The 13,007-nt window shown below is 43.0% G+C and overlaps 1 protein-coding gene across 4 annotated transcripts; it reads left to right on the top strand.

Annotated features, from left to right (window-relative positions):
- Positions 1 to 5,536: 5,536 nt before the first annotated feature.
- On the top strand, positions 5,537 to 12,395 carry LOC102054255 (zinc finger and BTB domain-containing protein 8A). 4 transcript variants are annotated; one of them, XM_055705699.1, is made up of 5 exons: positions 5,537 to 5,671; positions 5,771 to 5,916; positions 7,034 to 8,001; positions 8,501 to 8,670; positions 9,081 to 12,395. In XM_055705699.1, the coding sequence occupies exons 3-5, from the start codon at positions 7,062 to 7,064 to the stop codon at positions 9,411 to 9,413; spliced, it is 1,443 nt and encodes a 480-aa protein (XP_055561674.1). In that variant the 5' UTR covers positions 5,537 to 5,671; positions 5,771 to 5,916; positions 7,034 to 7,061; the 3' UTR covers positions 9,414 to 12,395. The 4 variants fall into 4 exon arrangements, with proteins under 4 accessions (XP_055561674.1, XP_055561676.1, XP_055561673.1 ...); XM_055705701.1 differs by lacking the exon at positions 5,537 to 5,671 and having other exon boundaries at positions 5,682 to 5,916; positions 8,501 to 8,616; XM_055705698.1 differs by lacking the exon at positions 5,537 to 5,671 and having other exon boundaries at positions 5,682 to 5,916.
- Positions 12,396 to 13,007: the final 612 nt, after the last annotated feature.

The following is a 13,007-nucleotide window of genomic DNA, read 5'->3' as shown; positions in this document are numbered from 1 at the left end:
TGTGTATCATCTGAATCTGATGTATGTGAAATTCAGTTACCCCAGCATTCTCTGAAAGTCCATCTTTTAAATTTTGTATTAACTCTTCTTTTGTTGTTTACTGAAATGTTAAACACAGCAGATTATGACTTTTTAAAAAGTGCTCCAGTACAAGTAAAATAAGGGTAATAAAAAAAAAAAAAAGGCAACAACAAAGAAGAAATGGTATTCAATGTTAAGCAGATTATTTTGATGAGAAAGTGTTGGAGAATGGCTGGATGAGAAGGGTCACAGATCATTAGAGCATTTGTACAAGCAGAGCCGAATCTAACGGGGGTGCTATCAAGACTAGGCCTCAGCTGAAATTGCCAGCTATGCTGATGGCTGTAGAATTGCAAGTACACCACGACCTTAACAAGCTTCACAAACGACTCTAAGGAGGTATGTGCAGTAAAGATAAAGAAGTTATGTAAGCTAGCTAACCGCAAGTAGGAGGACCATGTAAATGAGTAGGTAGTGATTCTAGCCAATCATAGACTGCTGAGTATGCATAATTAGATACACTGTATAAATAAGAGCTATTCGGGCTAATAAAGTGAATCATGCTTTATCACTCATACTGAGTCGGCTGCGTGTTATTCCCCGCCGCTCGCAAGAAAGAGGAGCACTAGGGAGTGAAAGAAGGGACTGATGTCTGGTGCTCTGCTTCCGCAGGTATTTGGGATCAATAGTTCTACATGGGGGAAAGGATTGCGTAAAGTTCTGAATTGTGGGTCTATATAGAAAAGACAGCTGTGCAGCTTTTACAGGTGATTCCCAGCACAATCCAGGGAGCAGTGTGCACCCATCAGACCTTTCCAGATATAATAACTGCACATTTTCTGCAGATCAGTAATACAGAATTGCACTGATGTTTTACCGCAATCTGCCAGATCTGCAAGTGTACCTGTCCCGATGCCGAGATGTCCATGGATGTTATGTGTCAGGGTGGAAGAGAGAAAAACAAATTGAACCAAAGTTGAGAATTAACATGCATCACCATCATACAGGCAATTTACCCTTTTTAAGGGGTGAGGATCACATCTTTGAGTGCTTTTTGTAACATTTTTTCTACAGTCACGCATTACTGAATATGTCTTTATTGTATGTTAAATTGTGTATGTACTAAATATGTTTATACTGTTGTATGTAGCCTGGTTCTTTTACAAAGAACAGAAAACATTAAATCAATACTAATCTCACAGTAAGCATACATTTTTCCCATTTTTTCCATGAAAGATGTGGGGCACTGGAGCATACGTCCCTGCTCTTGTCTCCCTGACTCTGAGGGCCATGGGGTTGTTACCATCCCTGGTGAAAAGGACTCTTGCTGTGGGAGAAAGAAAACAGGAGACCAGGGCAATCAAGGGGGATGAAACATTGCCAAAGAGCTTGCTAATCGTTTGTGGAGAATGAATTCAAGGTCTAAGTGACTCACAATTCTAGGTGTTAAGGGAAGCTGTGTTGACAGAATATATCTAGTAAGTATGTAATTTAATTCTTTTGCTGTGGGATTAGGATTTGGCCTAATATAGATGAAGCTACTGACAAACTACACCGAGATGCTTGTACAGCTGCTGCCCCTGTTAACACTGCCATCAAACCCCAGACTCCGCCCAAGTTGTAAACTTTGTTTAGAAGATGGCCTGCTCAGTTAGGCATACTGGCAGATGGAAGATTCCTTGATTTCCTTGATATTCATGATTTCCTTGTCATTTTGAAAAACAAAGTGATCTCCTGCTAGCCTGGAGGCTGAACAAGCACTTGTGTTTGTACTAGAAGACAACAAGGATGCAGCTCGGGATCTGCATGAGGACAGCTAACTACCCAAATTGTGGCCAAGTCTACTGGCTTTGTCATGCAGAAAGCTGATGACAGTAAAGATGATGCTGCTGCAAACGAATAAAGCCAAATATAAGCTGGGAGAGTATTAGATGAAAATTGTAATCTCATTCTTAATTACCTTCTAGTGTCTGTCTTATTCCCCTATCTCCAGACCACGTCTGCATAACTTAAAAAGTTCTTTTGTTATGACGGGGATATGGTCTTATCTTGCATACTTTGTATTCCTTATGGCATTAGGTCCTGTAACGCTGAAAAGTTTTCTGAAATGGAACGATCAGCAACTCTCCTGTGAACTACTAAAAATATATATATTTTTATGCCACGCACAGTTTCTCAAATGCTTTTAAACAAACAAAAATGTTCTCAGAAAATTACTTTTCCTTTAAGAGGTATAACACTATTTTAAAAGCAACAGTTTTTGCAAGAGCATGGATTAAAATTCCTGCTGTTCACATTTTCTCATTAAATGCATTTTTAGATCCAGTGTGAAAAAAAAAGGGGAGGGGGCAACTAATTAATTTCCCAAGTATGATACATTTCTGATTCAGTGGAAAAAAATGCAGCTATTTCTTCAATGGTAGAAAAAGGAAGAATTGTGTTGCTTCAGCCCAAGGTTATATACAATTTTACTTATGTTTTCAAAACTTAAAATAAAACCCTTGGTAAATGCATATTACTTTGCTGACACACTTGGGAAAAATCCATTACAGCTCCGCCAAATCAATCTTGTGAATCAATGCATGTCAATCTTTGAACTATGATACTTCAGTTGTTCTAGTATACACTCTTGAGTTTTCTTTGGCAAGGAATATCACTATATATTTAAATTCAGAAAATATATCATAACTGAAGTCTGTGATTTTTAAGAAGCACCTATTTTAAGGAAAACTAAAATCTTTTAACTGCTCTTGCTATTAATTACATTTGACTACCAAAACCCAAATGAGACAACGCAAAACTTATGTTAATAATTTTTATATCAGCCCTAACAATGTCATTTTTTTAAAGTAATTTGTAAATTGTTCTCTGAAAAGCAGACTATTAGTCTTGCTTTGCAACACTCCTGCTGCTGTGAGAAGCACCTCCTCCACATAGCTGCCAAACTTATTCCCATTGGATAAACTCCTCAAACAGTATCTCAACTTCAAGTGGAACTTTCTTGGCTACAAACTGTAACTCTAAAATTTAGAAACACAAAAGAAAAAAACTAGATTAAAACCCGAAATTGCTGGAATCAGTGGATTGTTTGGGATGTATTAGTGTGAAAAACAGGACATCAGTCCCTACATATGAGAAAGCCAGTCTGTTCCGTGGCTGTCCCTAGGTGCACTGTGCAGACTTGTGGGCAAGGTTTCTGAAGTACTCTGAGTAAAGGACTTGCAACATCTTTAAAAATTCTAATTAAGCTACTCTAGATATCACTGCATTTTTCCCCTACTTTTTAAATTCTACTACCTGTTCCTAGCAGATGGAGAGCCCTTGAGGTCCTATTAATGCTGTTACAATCCACCAAGCAGAGCAGTCTCTGATGTACAAGTGAAAGTACCAATTACCTGAGAAGTCAACAAAGTCAAACAGAACAAACACCTACAAATAGTTCTTTTCAAAAGGAATTTTTCAGCAGATGAAATAATTTAGGCATGGATTTGAAAAAAATATGTAGAATTTTATATAAAAAGGGGTGCTACTTAGTTGAACTGACAGGCAAAATCAAACTTTAGAGGAATGAATTCAAGCGATATTAAAACCTGATACTGCAAGTAAATTTTCTGGTTTATATTAAGCAATCCAAGCAATTTAGTTGTTTGTCATCTTTCTTTCTCAATACCAGAATCGGTAATTGAAAGTTTGTTAGTTGGCAATAAACTAAATTCTATGAAATTCCCCAGCTTGAGACTTTTGAGTCAAAATCAGTTGCTCTATGGAAGAATACAAGCAATATTTTTACCTGAACACTCTTCCAGTCTCCTACAATTTGTGACTTGCGGACTTACTAAGGCACAGGACATTCTAAAGGTAAAGGACAGGAGATTTAGATTAGATATTGGAAAGAAATTCTTCCCTGTGAGGGTGGCGAGGCGCTGGCACAGGTTGCCCAGAAAAGCTGTGGGTGCCCCATCCCTGGAAGTGTTCAAGGCCAGGTTGGACAGGGCTTGGAGCAACCTGGGCTGGGGGGAGGTGTCCCTGCCCATGGGGGGTGGGAGCTAGGTGATCTTTAAGAGCCCTTCCAACCCAAACTGTTCTGTGAATCCATGATTTCTATACATAGCTCTCAAGTCACTCTCATGACCATACAGCCCTGTAACACTCACGTATTTCGCACCCATAGCAGCCCAGGGCAAGCAATGCCAGTGCCTAATTACGTGTTACGTGAAGCACCGCATCCTCTTGTTTGCTCTGACCCTGCCACCTCCTAGCTCAATTTACTATCCCCTTCCTCTTACACTGGAATAAGCAGTGAACAGTCAGTCCGTATCGATCCCCTCACGATTTTATAGGTTTCCATTTACCTCACCTGCTTCATGTTTTTCCTCATTGGGACATCAGACATCTGTACAAAGCTGCACTAGAATTTCTCATTTCCCTTTTCCCGGCCTAAGCCATGACAGGTTCCTGTATATGTTCTTTGAAATGAGTGACCCCGGGGCTGCATACAGTATGCCACGTGCAGGTGTGCGCTATTAATTAACAGGAGGAGCTGTGAGAAGCTGGGCGCTAGGGTTGCGTTGTGTGACCCTGAAAAGGGAACAATGAGGACAAAGATGCTAACGGTCCTCGCAGCTGACTTTGGAATCAGTTCTGCTATTACACTCTTTAGACTTTGATGTAAAAGCCAGATAAATTACATGAAATGTGCAAGTGACACCAATCAGAGGATGACTACGGACCAGCAATGTGACATGGCTGAAAAAGACTGGTTAGTTGTAGGTACATTAGATTGAAATGTTTGCAGTTGATAATTAACACCATTGCCCAGCGGACTGAAAAGATTAATGTGAAATACTGTGTAAATTCCAATTGCTTTCATGTTCAAGAATGATTAATTTAAGCTGGTCAGGTACAGAGTGGAGCCTTATGCAAGCAGAATGGATCTCATGAAAGATTCTACAAGCGTGGCCTGCATTTGAAAAGAGACAGAATCTACAAAACTTTGGGTGTTTATTAAAAAGGGGGAATTAAGCTGGTGAAAAGCACTGTTACAATATAAATACATATAAATTGAAAATAAAGAAATGTATACAATATACTGGGAGAATGTTTCTGACTATTAAAAGAAAGAGTGTTTGGATGTCTTTCCCATTTTGCTATAGGGGGGAAAGGATGGTAAATTGTTTCAAGATGGAATGTCTTAAGTTTGTGGAAGAGAAGGCTAAAAAGGACACAAAGGGCACAGTGAAGGCAGAATGGCTCCCATGGGAAAACAAAAATTTATGAGAAATAACGAGGGTGTCAAAAGCACAGAAAAGACCCTGGTGGTAAGAAGAGGAAGGAGAAAGACACCAAACTTCAAGTGAGAGAGGGTGAGAGGTTCAGGTACAGGGATTTCAGACACGTCTTTTTCAGAAGATCACAAATATGAAGAGAAAAATATCTTACATCCTTTTCTGAGGAAGCTCCAAAAGGAAAAAAAAAAAAAAAAAAAAAAAGATTTGGGTAATCAAGGCCTGTGCTACACCTATAGGTGTGAGAAGGCAGCATCTGGGGCACCACATCCCCTCCCAGGCAGCATGTGGGTGTGGGAAGAGGCGAGCGGCCCCGGCTGCAGGGCGATCCGGCAGAGGAAGCCGCTGGGCTGCGCCTGCAATCGGTGCGTTGCCCCTTTAATTGTGTCCCCAGCCCTCGGGCGTCTCTGTCCAACGCCCACGTCAGCAAATACCTTTTGTTTCTCTCACGTTCGGGCTTCCAGGGCTCGGGGCTGCGGGACCAGCGCGTCACCTCCAGCCACGGCGAGCCCCGACGCGGGGCCGGGGACCCCGCATCCACCGCCCGCTCCCCTCGGCTCAGCGACACCCGCCCCAGGACCAGCCGGTGAGCGGCGGCTCCAGCACGCCGGTAGGCCAGACAGGGCGTTGGGATCTGGGGGCGGAAAGGGCCCGGGAGGCGGCCTCGCTGCGAGGGTCGGGCGAGGGCCGGCGCCGGGCTCCGCAGTCCCCGCGGGCGCCGGGCTCCGTGCGCGCCGGCCCGCTGGCAGCTGCCCCCGAGAGCCGCTCGGTCCGCGGGCTGCACAGCGTCCTCGGCGGGCGCCATTTGCAGCCCCGGGCGCGGCTGGAAGGAGCCAGGCGCGGCAACAAAGGGCTGCGCGGGAGCGGGCGGCGGGGGGGCCGCAGCGGGGGGGCCGCGGCGGGGGCGCTGCCAGCGCGGGGAGGCGGCGGGCGGGGGCGGCCGGGGCCGGGGCGGGAGCGGCTGGGGCTGGGGCTGCGCCGGGCGCCCGGCAGCGGGCGGCGGCAGCGTGGCGGGGAGCTCCCGCGGAGCGGCACCGGGGCTGGGCTGGCGCGGGCGGCTGCGGGCTGCGCGCCCGGCGCGGCGCGGCGGAGGAGAGCGGCGGGGAGCTCGGGCGCGGTGGGGAGCGGGGGCGGTCGCCCGCGGGCCCCAGGCCGGGAGGCGCCTCCGCGCTTTGGCGGGCGGGTCCGGCGCCGTCGGGCGTCCCGGGCTGCCGCGGGCCGAGCGGCCAATTCGGGCGGGCGGGCGGGTGAGTGACGGCGGCCTCCGCCAATACCGGGGCAGCCCGGGCCGGGAGGGCTGCGGGGCGCTGCCGCCGAGTCCCGTCTCTGGTCCTGGCGGTGTGAGCCCGGCCGGGCCGGGGCGGTGCGGGGCCGCCAGCTCCCGGCGCGGAGCCGGGCCTCGGCCGCAGCAGCTGGAGGGCTGCCCGCCGCACCGGGCACTGGCAGGCGGCTGCCAGCGGGTCGCACACATCCACCCGGTATCCCTGGGACGGGATGCCCGTCGCTGTAGCTCGCACGTGTCTGCCAAATAATGTGCACCGATTCGGCTCTCGCATCACTCTTCTTGGGAAAAGAGTGTATGGTTGTGCATACTGTAATTTCAATGCATTCATAGATTCAAATAATTAAGATTATTTGTGAAGATCTCTGTAAAATTGGGCCTGACGTCTTTGGCTGAGTTGAATTGAGGCTGAAGTCAAGAATAATTATTTTCTTTATTTTTTTAGACTGACGCTTCATTGCATTTTTTCTGGAATGGAGATTTCTTCTCACCAGTTTCACCTCTTGCAGCAACTAAATGAGCAGCGCAGGCAGGACTTGTTCTGCGACTGCAATATCCTGGTGGAGGGCAAGGTCTTCAAAGCACATCGCAATGTGCTGTTTGCCAGCAGCGGCTATTTCAAAATGCTCCTCTCGCAGAGCTCGAAGGAGACGAGTCAGTCGACGACAGCTACTTTCCAGGCATTTTCTCCTGACACATTTACAGTTATTCTAGATTTTGTGTATTCAGGCAAACTGTCCCTCACTGGTCAAAATGTCATTGAAGTCATGTCGGCTGCTAGCTATCTTCAGATGACCGATGTTATCAGCGTGTGTAAAACGTTCATTAAGTCATCGCTGGACATCAGTGAGAAGGAGAAGGATCGCTACTTCAGTCTGTCAGACAAAGATGTAAATTCAAACGGGGTGGACCGATCTTGCTTGTACAACACCGGCTGGAGGGCAGAAAGCAGCCCGCCGCATTCACACTTGAGTTCAGACCAAGGGACATGTATGATGGGTGGAAACTCTTGGAGCAATTTCAGCTACTATCCAACTTCTCAAAGAAATGCCCAGCAGCAGCTGTCCAAACATGAGCAACGGCAGGATTCCGTAAAGAAATCCCGGCACCTGGGACTGCAGCAGCCTTCTGACATTCCTCACTATAAATCAAGCAAACTGGAGGACAGGGCTGCCGAGCCCACTGGCCATATTGCTCAGTCTGAGGAGCAAGTTCAGATCGAACCAGAAGTTGAATCCCCTCATGTGGGGTACCAGTACAGCCAAGGGTCCGACGTGATGCCAAGGAGCTTGGCTGTGTCACAGCAGGAGCATGAATCACCCCGTTCTTCCAGTAAATCGAAGTCTTCAAAAGCTGATGAGCAGTACGCGAGCATGCCCTCGATCCTGGGTGTCATGGGAAGCTGGGCTGAAGGTAAGTTTGTTTTGATCCTGTGGGCGCACAGTCATCTGCAAGTTGGCTGTTCTGTCCTTGAGAAAATGTGCTTTACTGAACGAGCGTACAGTTGCAAAAAAGACATCTGTATTGCCCAGAAATGGAAGTTTGGAAAGTTGGTAACTCTTTATTTTTGAATAATTTTGACTTACTGAAGTAGCTGGTTTACTAAAACTAGCCTTTCAAAATACATAATGTTCAGTGTCTACGGCTTTGCCTTGCACTTTTAAGTTAATATCGTTTGGGATGGTTTTGTGCTCTTTTTAATATAGCTGACAGTCCCCTCCTTTTGTTGCACTCTTGTGTAATTTACAGGAAAACAGAAGATATTTGTGCTTGGAAAGACCTATGATGTTATTTTTTTAATAGAAGTGATTTGCTGTTCTGCTTACAGAATGCCTTTTCCTAGAGCATTACATGACTAGACGTGTTATGACTTAATTAACTTATTTTTTTAAATCACATTATATTCTAACAGATGATCTGCCCAGGATGAGGTTCAAGTGCCCGTTCTGCACTCATGTGGTGAAAAGAAAAGCAGACCTAAAGCGTCACCTTCGCTGTCATACAGGAGAGCGCCCTTACCCTTGTGAGGCATGTGGGAAAAGATTTAGCAGGCTAGATCACCTAAGTAGCCATTTTCGAACAGTATGTATTTTTAGTAACTGCATGATTTGTTTAATGTGTAAATCTCTCAGTGTACTTAAATACAGCATAAGTGTATCTGGTTGATATATTGAATCCCGTAAAGAAGAGGTAATAGAAAATTAATTTGGTTTTGTTGAAGTCAATTTGAAGCATAATTTGTATGAAAGGGGATGGATTTCTTTGTTAATTGATGGCTCGCAAAGGTACTGCTCTATGCAAGTCCTGTAACAGCTTAAGAGGGCAATTACAGCGTCCATGATAGTTTAATTTTTAACATTTGAATGCTGTCTCTCAAAATGAGTTACTGCTACCATTTGATGCTACTCCAGCCATACTTTTTGCCATCTTAAAAGACACTTCTTTGTGGATAATTATCAAATCTATTAATTTTGATTTTCCCATTTTCCCAGATTCATCAGGCTTGTAAGCCTGTCTGCAGAAAATGTAAACGCCACGTGACTGAGCTGACAGGACAAGTGGTCCAAGAGGGGACGAGACGTTACAGACTCTGTAATGAGTGTTTGGCTGAAGCTGGTATAGACAGTATTCGCATTGACTTGGAGGCTGAAGCACCCCTTGAATTTCCACAAGATGGGGATAAGGATTCCAGGTGGCACTATGGGGAAGACAACAGATCAGACGTGGAGATTGTGGAGGATGGGTCAACAGACTTGGTCATTCAGCAAGTTGATGACAGTGAGGATGAAGCGGACGAAAAGGAAGTAAAACCAAATATTAGGTAGTTGCAAGACAAGAAGTAGGAATTTCGCATAAGAGGGAGAATGTACTGTCTTGACCATATGCCCTCCACCAGCCTGTTGTTAAGCATACAAAGACATACTGGTTTCTCTTGGACAGGTCCAGACTTGCATGTATTTATGGACATGCCATTGAGTCCATTCTGAGTTTTGTTATGAGAATACCCATGCTTTGCTTCATTAGAAATAATCCATCCTTAAGTGAAATAATGGATGAATAAGGAACTGAAGTATTACATGGATAACTTTTTATAGTAGACAGTGCGTCACTTCAAAACCTCTTTCAAGGGAGTGAGATCTAAATACTTTAAAAAACAAAAAAGTCACGCAGCACTGTAAATTGCCCACTTGTTAAACTTGTAGAGATGTAGGGTTTGTATGTGTTATCATTTGTCGATAAAGTATAAATACCCCACACAGCAGAATATCCACGTCTCTTCAGGATTCAGAAATTAAGATAATCTTCCACAAAATTTCATGAAGTCTTCGTATTATGATAAGGAAAAAAGGCAGCTAATTAAGAAAAAGCATATAAAATGTTTTAGCACATTCATCTGGAAAAGCACTTTCTTGTAAAATTTATTAGAATAAGGAGATTCTTTAGCAGGTCATTCATTCAAGGCCAGTTTCTTTACAAGAAAATAAACACAGAGATACTATTCCTAGTCAACACATCAGAAAGAAAATTATTACAAATATGAATCGTTAGTTGATGTCAGTAGATGTTTCATTCATTCTGAAAACTGGGAACTCAGACTGGGCTATGGTTTAATAAGCATTAGTAAAATTCTCTCTCTCTTTTTTTTTTTTTTTTTTTTTTTTTTCCCCTTAAAAACCTCTCAAAAATGCCAGGCTGACATGACTGGTAATTCTGCATCCACAGCATTGCCAATGGCAGCGTCAGCTTCTCCACACCAACGTGAAGGAAACAATCCTTCCAAAGTTACTTCAGCTGTTGTTTTCTCTCTTTGTCCCGTTTTATTTATATAGCACATTATCTGGCACAATAACAGTGCCAGAACAATTTGTACAGTATATATACTATATCATTAGAAGCGGAACTGATGAGATTTTTCCATCTGAAACCATTGACTACTCCTGTTTGTATTGACCTGTACTCACTTTAAACTGATGAGTTTTAAGATGGAGTCATTATCAATTTATGTATTCCCAGAATCATTCGGTCACCAAGAGAATACATTTTAACCTTTTTCAGTCTGTACTATATGCCAACGAGAATAAGATGTACTGGAAGTCCTAGACACCATATTTCTGTAATTTTGCCTACAATTAGACTACAGGAGATGGATGACTTAATGGTGAAGAAAGTTTACTTCTGTAACAAAGTAAGCCACTTTGTTTTGTTACTTAGTTAGTTTATCTTGACCAGCACTTGACCAGGACAGGAGCAGAAGTATGCACCTGGAGTGCTTTTACTTTGCATTTTCTTAGACAGACCTGAGTATTAATACAGTCTTCATCCTGCAATCACTGAACTCAGTGGGTATAGGCTTAAGCTTAGAAATTTTTTTTTCCTCTTTTTACAACTTTGTAAGCATGTTTGGCTGAAACCAGGGATTAACTACAGAACAATCCCATATATATATATATATATACTATATAATCTCTTTCCCAGGGACAGCTAAAAAGTCACTGTTTTCTTTTTATTTGTGTAAAAACTGTATAGCCTTATTAGTATCATCATTACCAGAGAGTGCAGCATTTTCATTCCGGGCTGCAGATGGCCAGCCTACAGGTCTCTTAAATGACAGCTCAGGTGCTTCCTACTAAGTTCACAGCATAAGCATTAAGTGCCCTTCCCCTCAATGTTGCAGGCTCTCAAGAAGCAGCCTGCTTGTATGTTCTAAGGAGATCAGAAGTGGTGTTTCATTTTTACTAAAGTTATCATCCATTGGCTTAGACTTGGGGAGGTGCATGGAAGGAGGAACTTACAAAACTTTCTGATCACCCATATAAAAACATCTTTTCCGAATGAAACTTACACTTGCCTCGATTTTATGTTACTCTTTGGTCAGCAGTCCACGAAGTCAACTTGATGTGAAAACAGCTGGTTAATTTCTTGGAGCTTATTACTCCTAAAATGCATATTATTAAATGGCTAAGAAATATTCCTGAGCAACCTTAACTAAATCAAATATAGAACAAAGAAATCTATAAAAGAATATGGAATGACTTTGATCAAATTTCAAGAGAAAATGCTTGCTGAAATCAGATTTCATAGATTTTTCCATTTCCCTTTACATTAAACGGTATGCACAATAAATTCTAGGTATCAGTGCCTGCTGTACCAGAATACAAAGTGGCTGGGATTAGTCTCTGTGTGTGTTTGGGGATGGATTAAGGGGAGGGGAAAATAAATTGTCATTCTAGGCCCGAAATCTTACCTGCCATCTGTAAAGGTGAGACTATTAAGTGTTTCTTAATAGTGGGGGCGTTTTTAGGAGCAACACTATTTTTGGATCAATACTCAATCTAATTAGATGCCATAAATCTAAGAATACTGAGGACCAGATGCTTCAGAAAAAAGATGTGAAGTGGCTATAAATGGGCAAGTGGAACAACCTATCCATGTGAAGACATTTACTTTTTAAATATAGGCAGATTAATTGTTGATTTGCCTGGCAAATAAGGGTTTATACTGGTTTTATATGTTATTGTTATTCGTAGTAGCATAACTAGATATCTGTAGTAATTTTTGAAGTACCTTATTAAGCTTGGAGTTTTAGCTCAACTGCGATTCCCACAGGTCAATTATGTTTTGTATTTTAAAGACGTTACCATTTTTACATTTGTTGCCTTAATTTCAGTTGTTCCCTTATTTTTGTATTGCAAGACGAGATAAATGTTAAGTGCCTTCTATTTTCTACGTCCTTCATTTTACATAGCCTGTCATATATTTTGCTTGTTTTTCTCTAAATGAAAGTAATCCTGTTTGTTTTCTTCTCATCTTCTTGCATTGCCTCTGATGATTGTCGTCTTCATGTTTCTGTTAGGATCATATACCGCTCATTAGCAGAAGTAACATTTTCTTTCTTTTCAAGGAGGAAAGTAAAGACCATATAGGGTTCCCACAGAATTTAAATTCCCTGACAATTAACTGATGTGAATGTGTTGCTTTTAGAACTTTGTCAGGTTACAAGATTGGGGTTTTTTTATTTAAAAAAACGCTGATTTTATCCTTAAATGCTAGAGAAGGCTGTATGGAACTGTACTGACGTCTACTAATAGAGGTTTAAGTTGTAGTGCAGCATTGGAATGGGCTATTCAGAAAGCAGCCTCAGAGATGGTTGTCCTTGAAGGTGTTCAAGACTTGGCTAGACAGAGCCATGGCTGATCTCATCTGGATCTGATCTTGGGCTGGCTGCCTTCCTGCTGGAGGTGGGACTAGAGACATTCACAGCTCCCCTATGACCAACAGTTTTGTAATTCCTCTCAAATTGGGGTTTGCTTTTTATTATTATTTTTGCCTTGTACTTCTTTCATCTTCATGTTGCTCTGACTGCTCTTAAATACTACTTCTTAATGCACGTTTTGATTATTCACTGGTTTTCAGTACAT

The sequence above is a fragment of the Falco cherrug genome, chromosome 3, assembly GCF_023634085.1.
Source record: "Falco cherrug isolate bFalChe1 chromosome 3, bFalChe1.pri, whole genome shotgun sequence".
NCBI lineage: Eukaryota > Metazoa > Chordata > Aves > Falconiformes > Falconidae > Falco > Falco cherrug.
The sequence above is the reverse complement of the archived record's forward strand: the minus strand, read 5'-3'. Positions and strand labels throughout refer to the sequence as shown.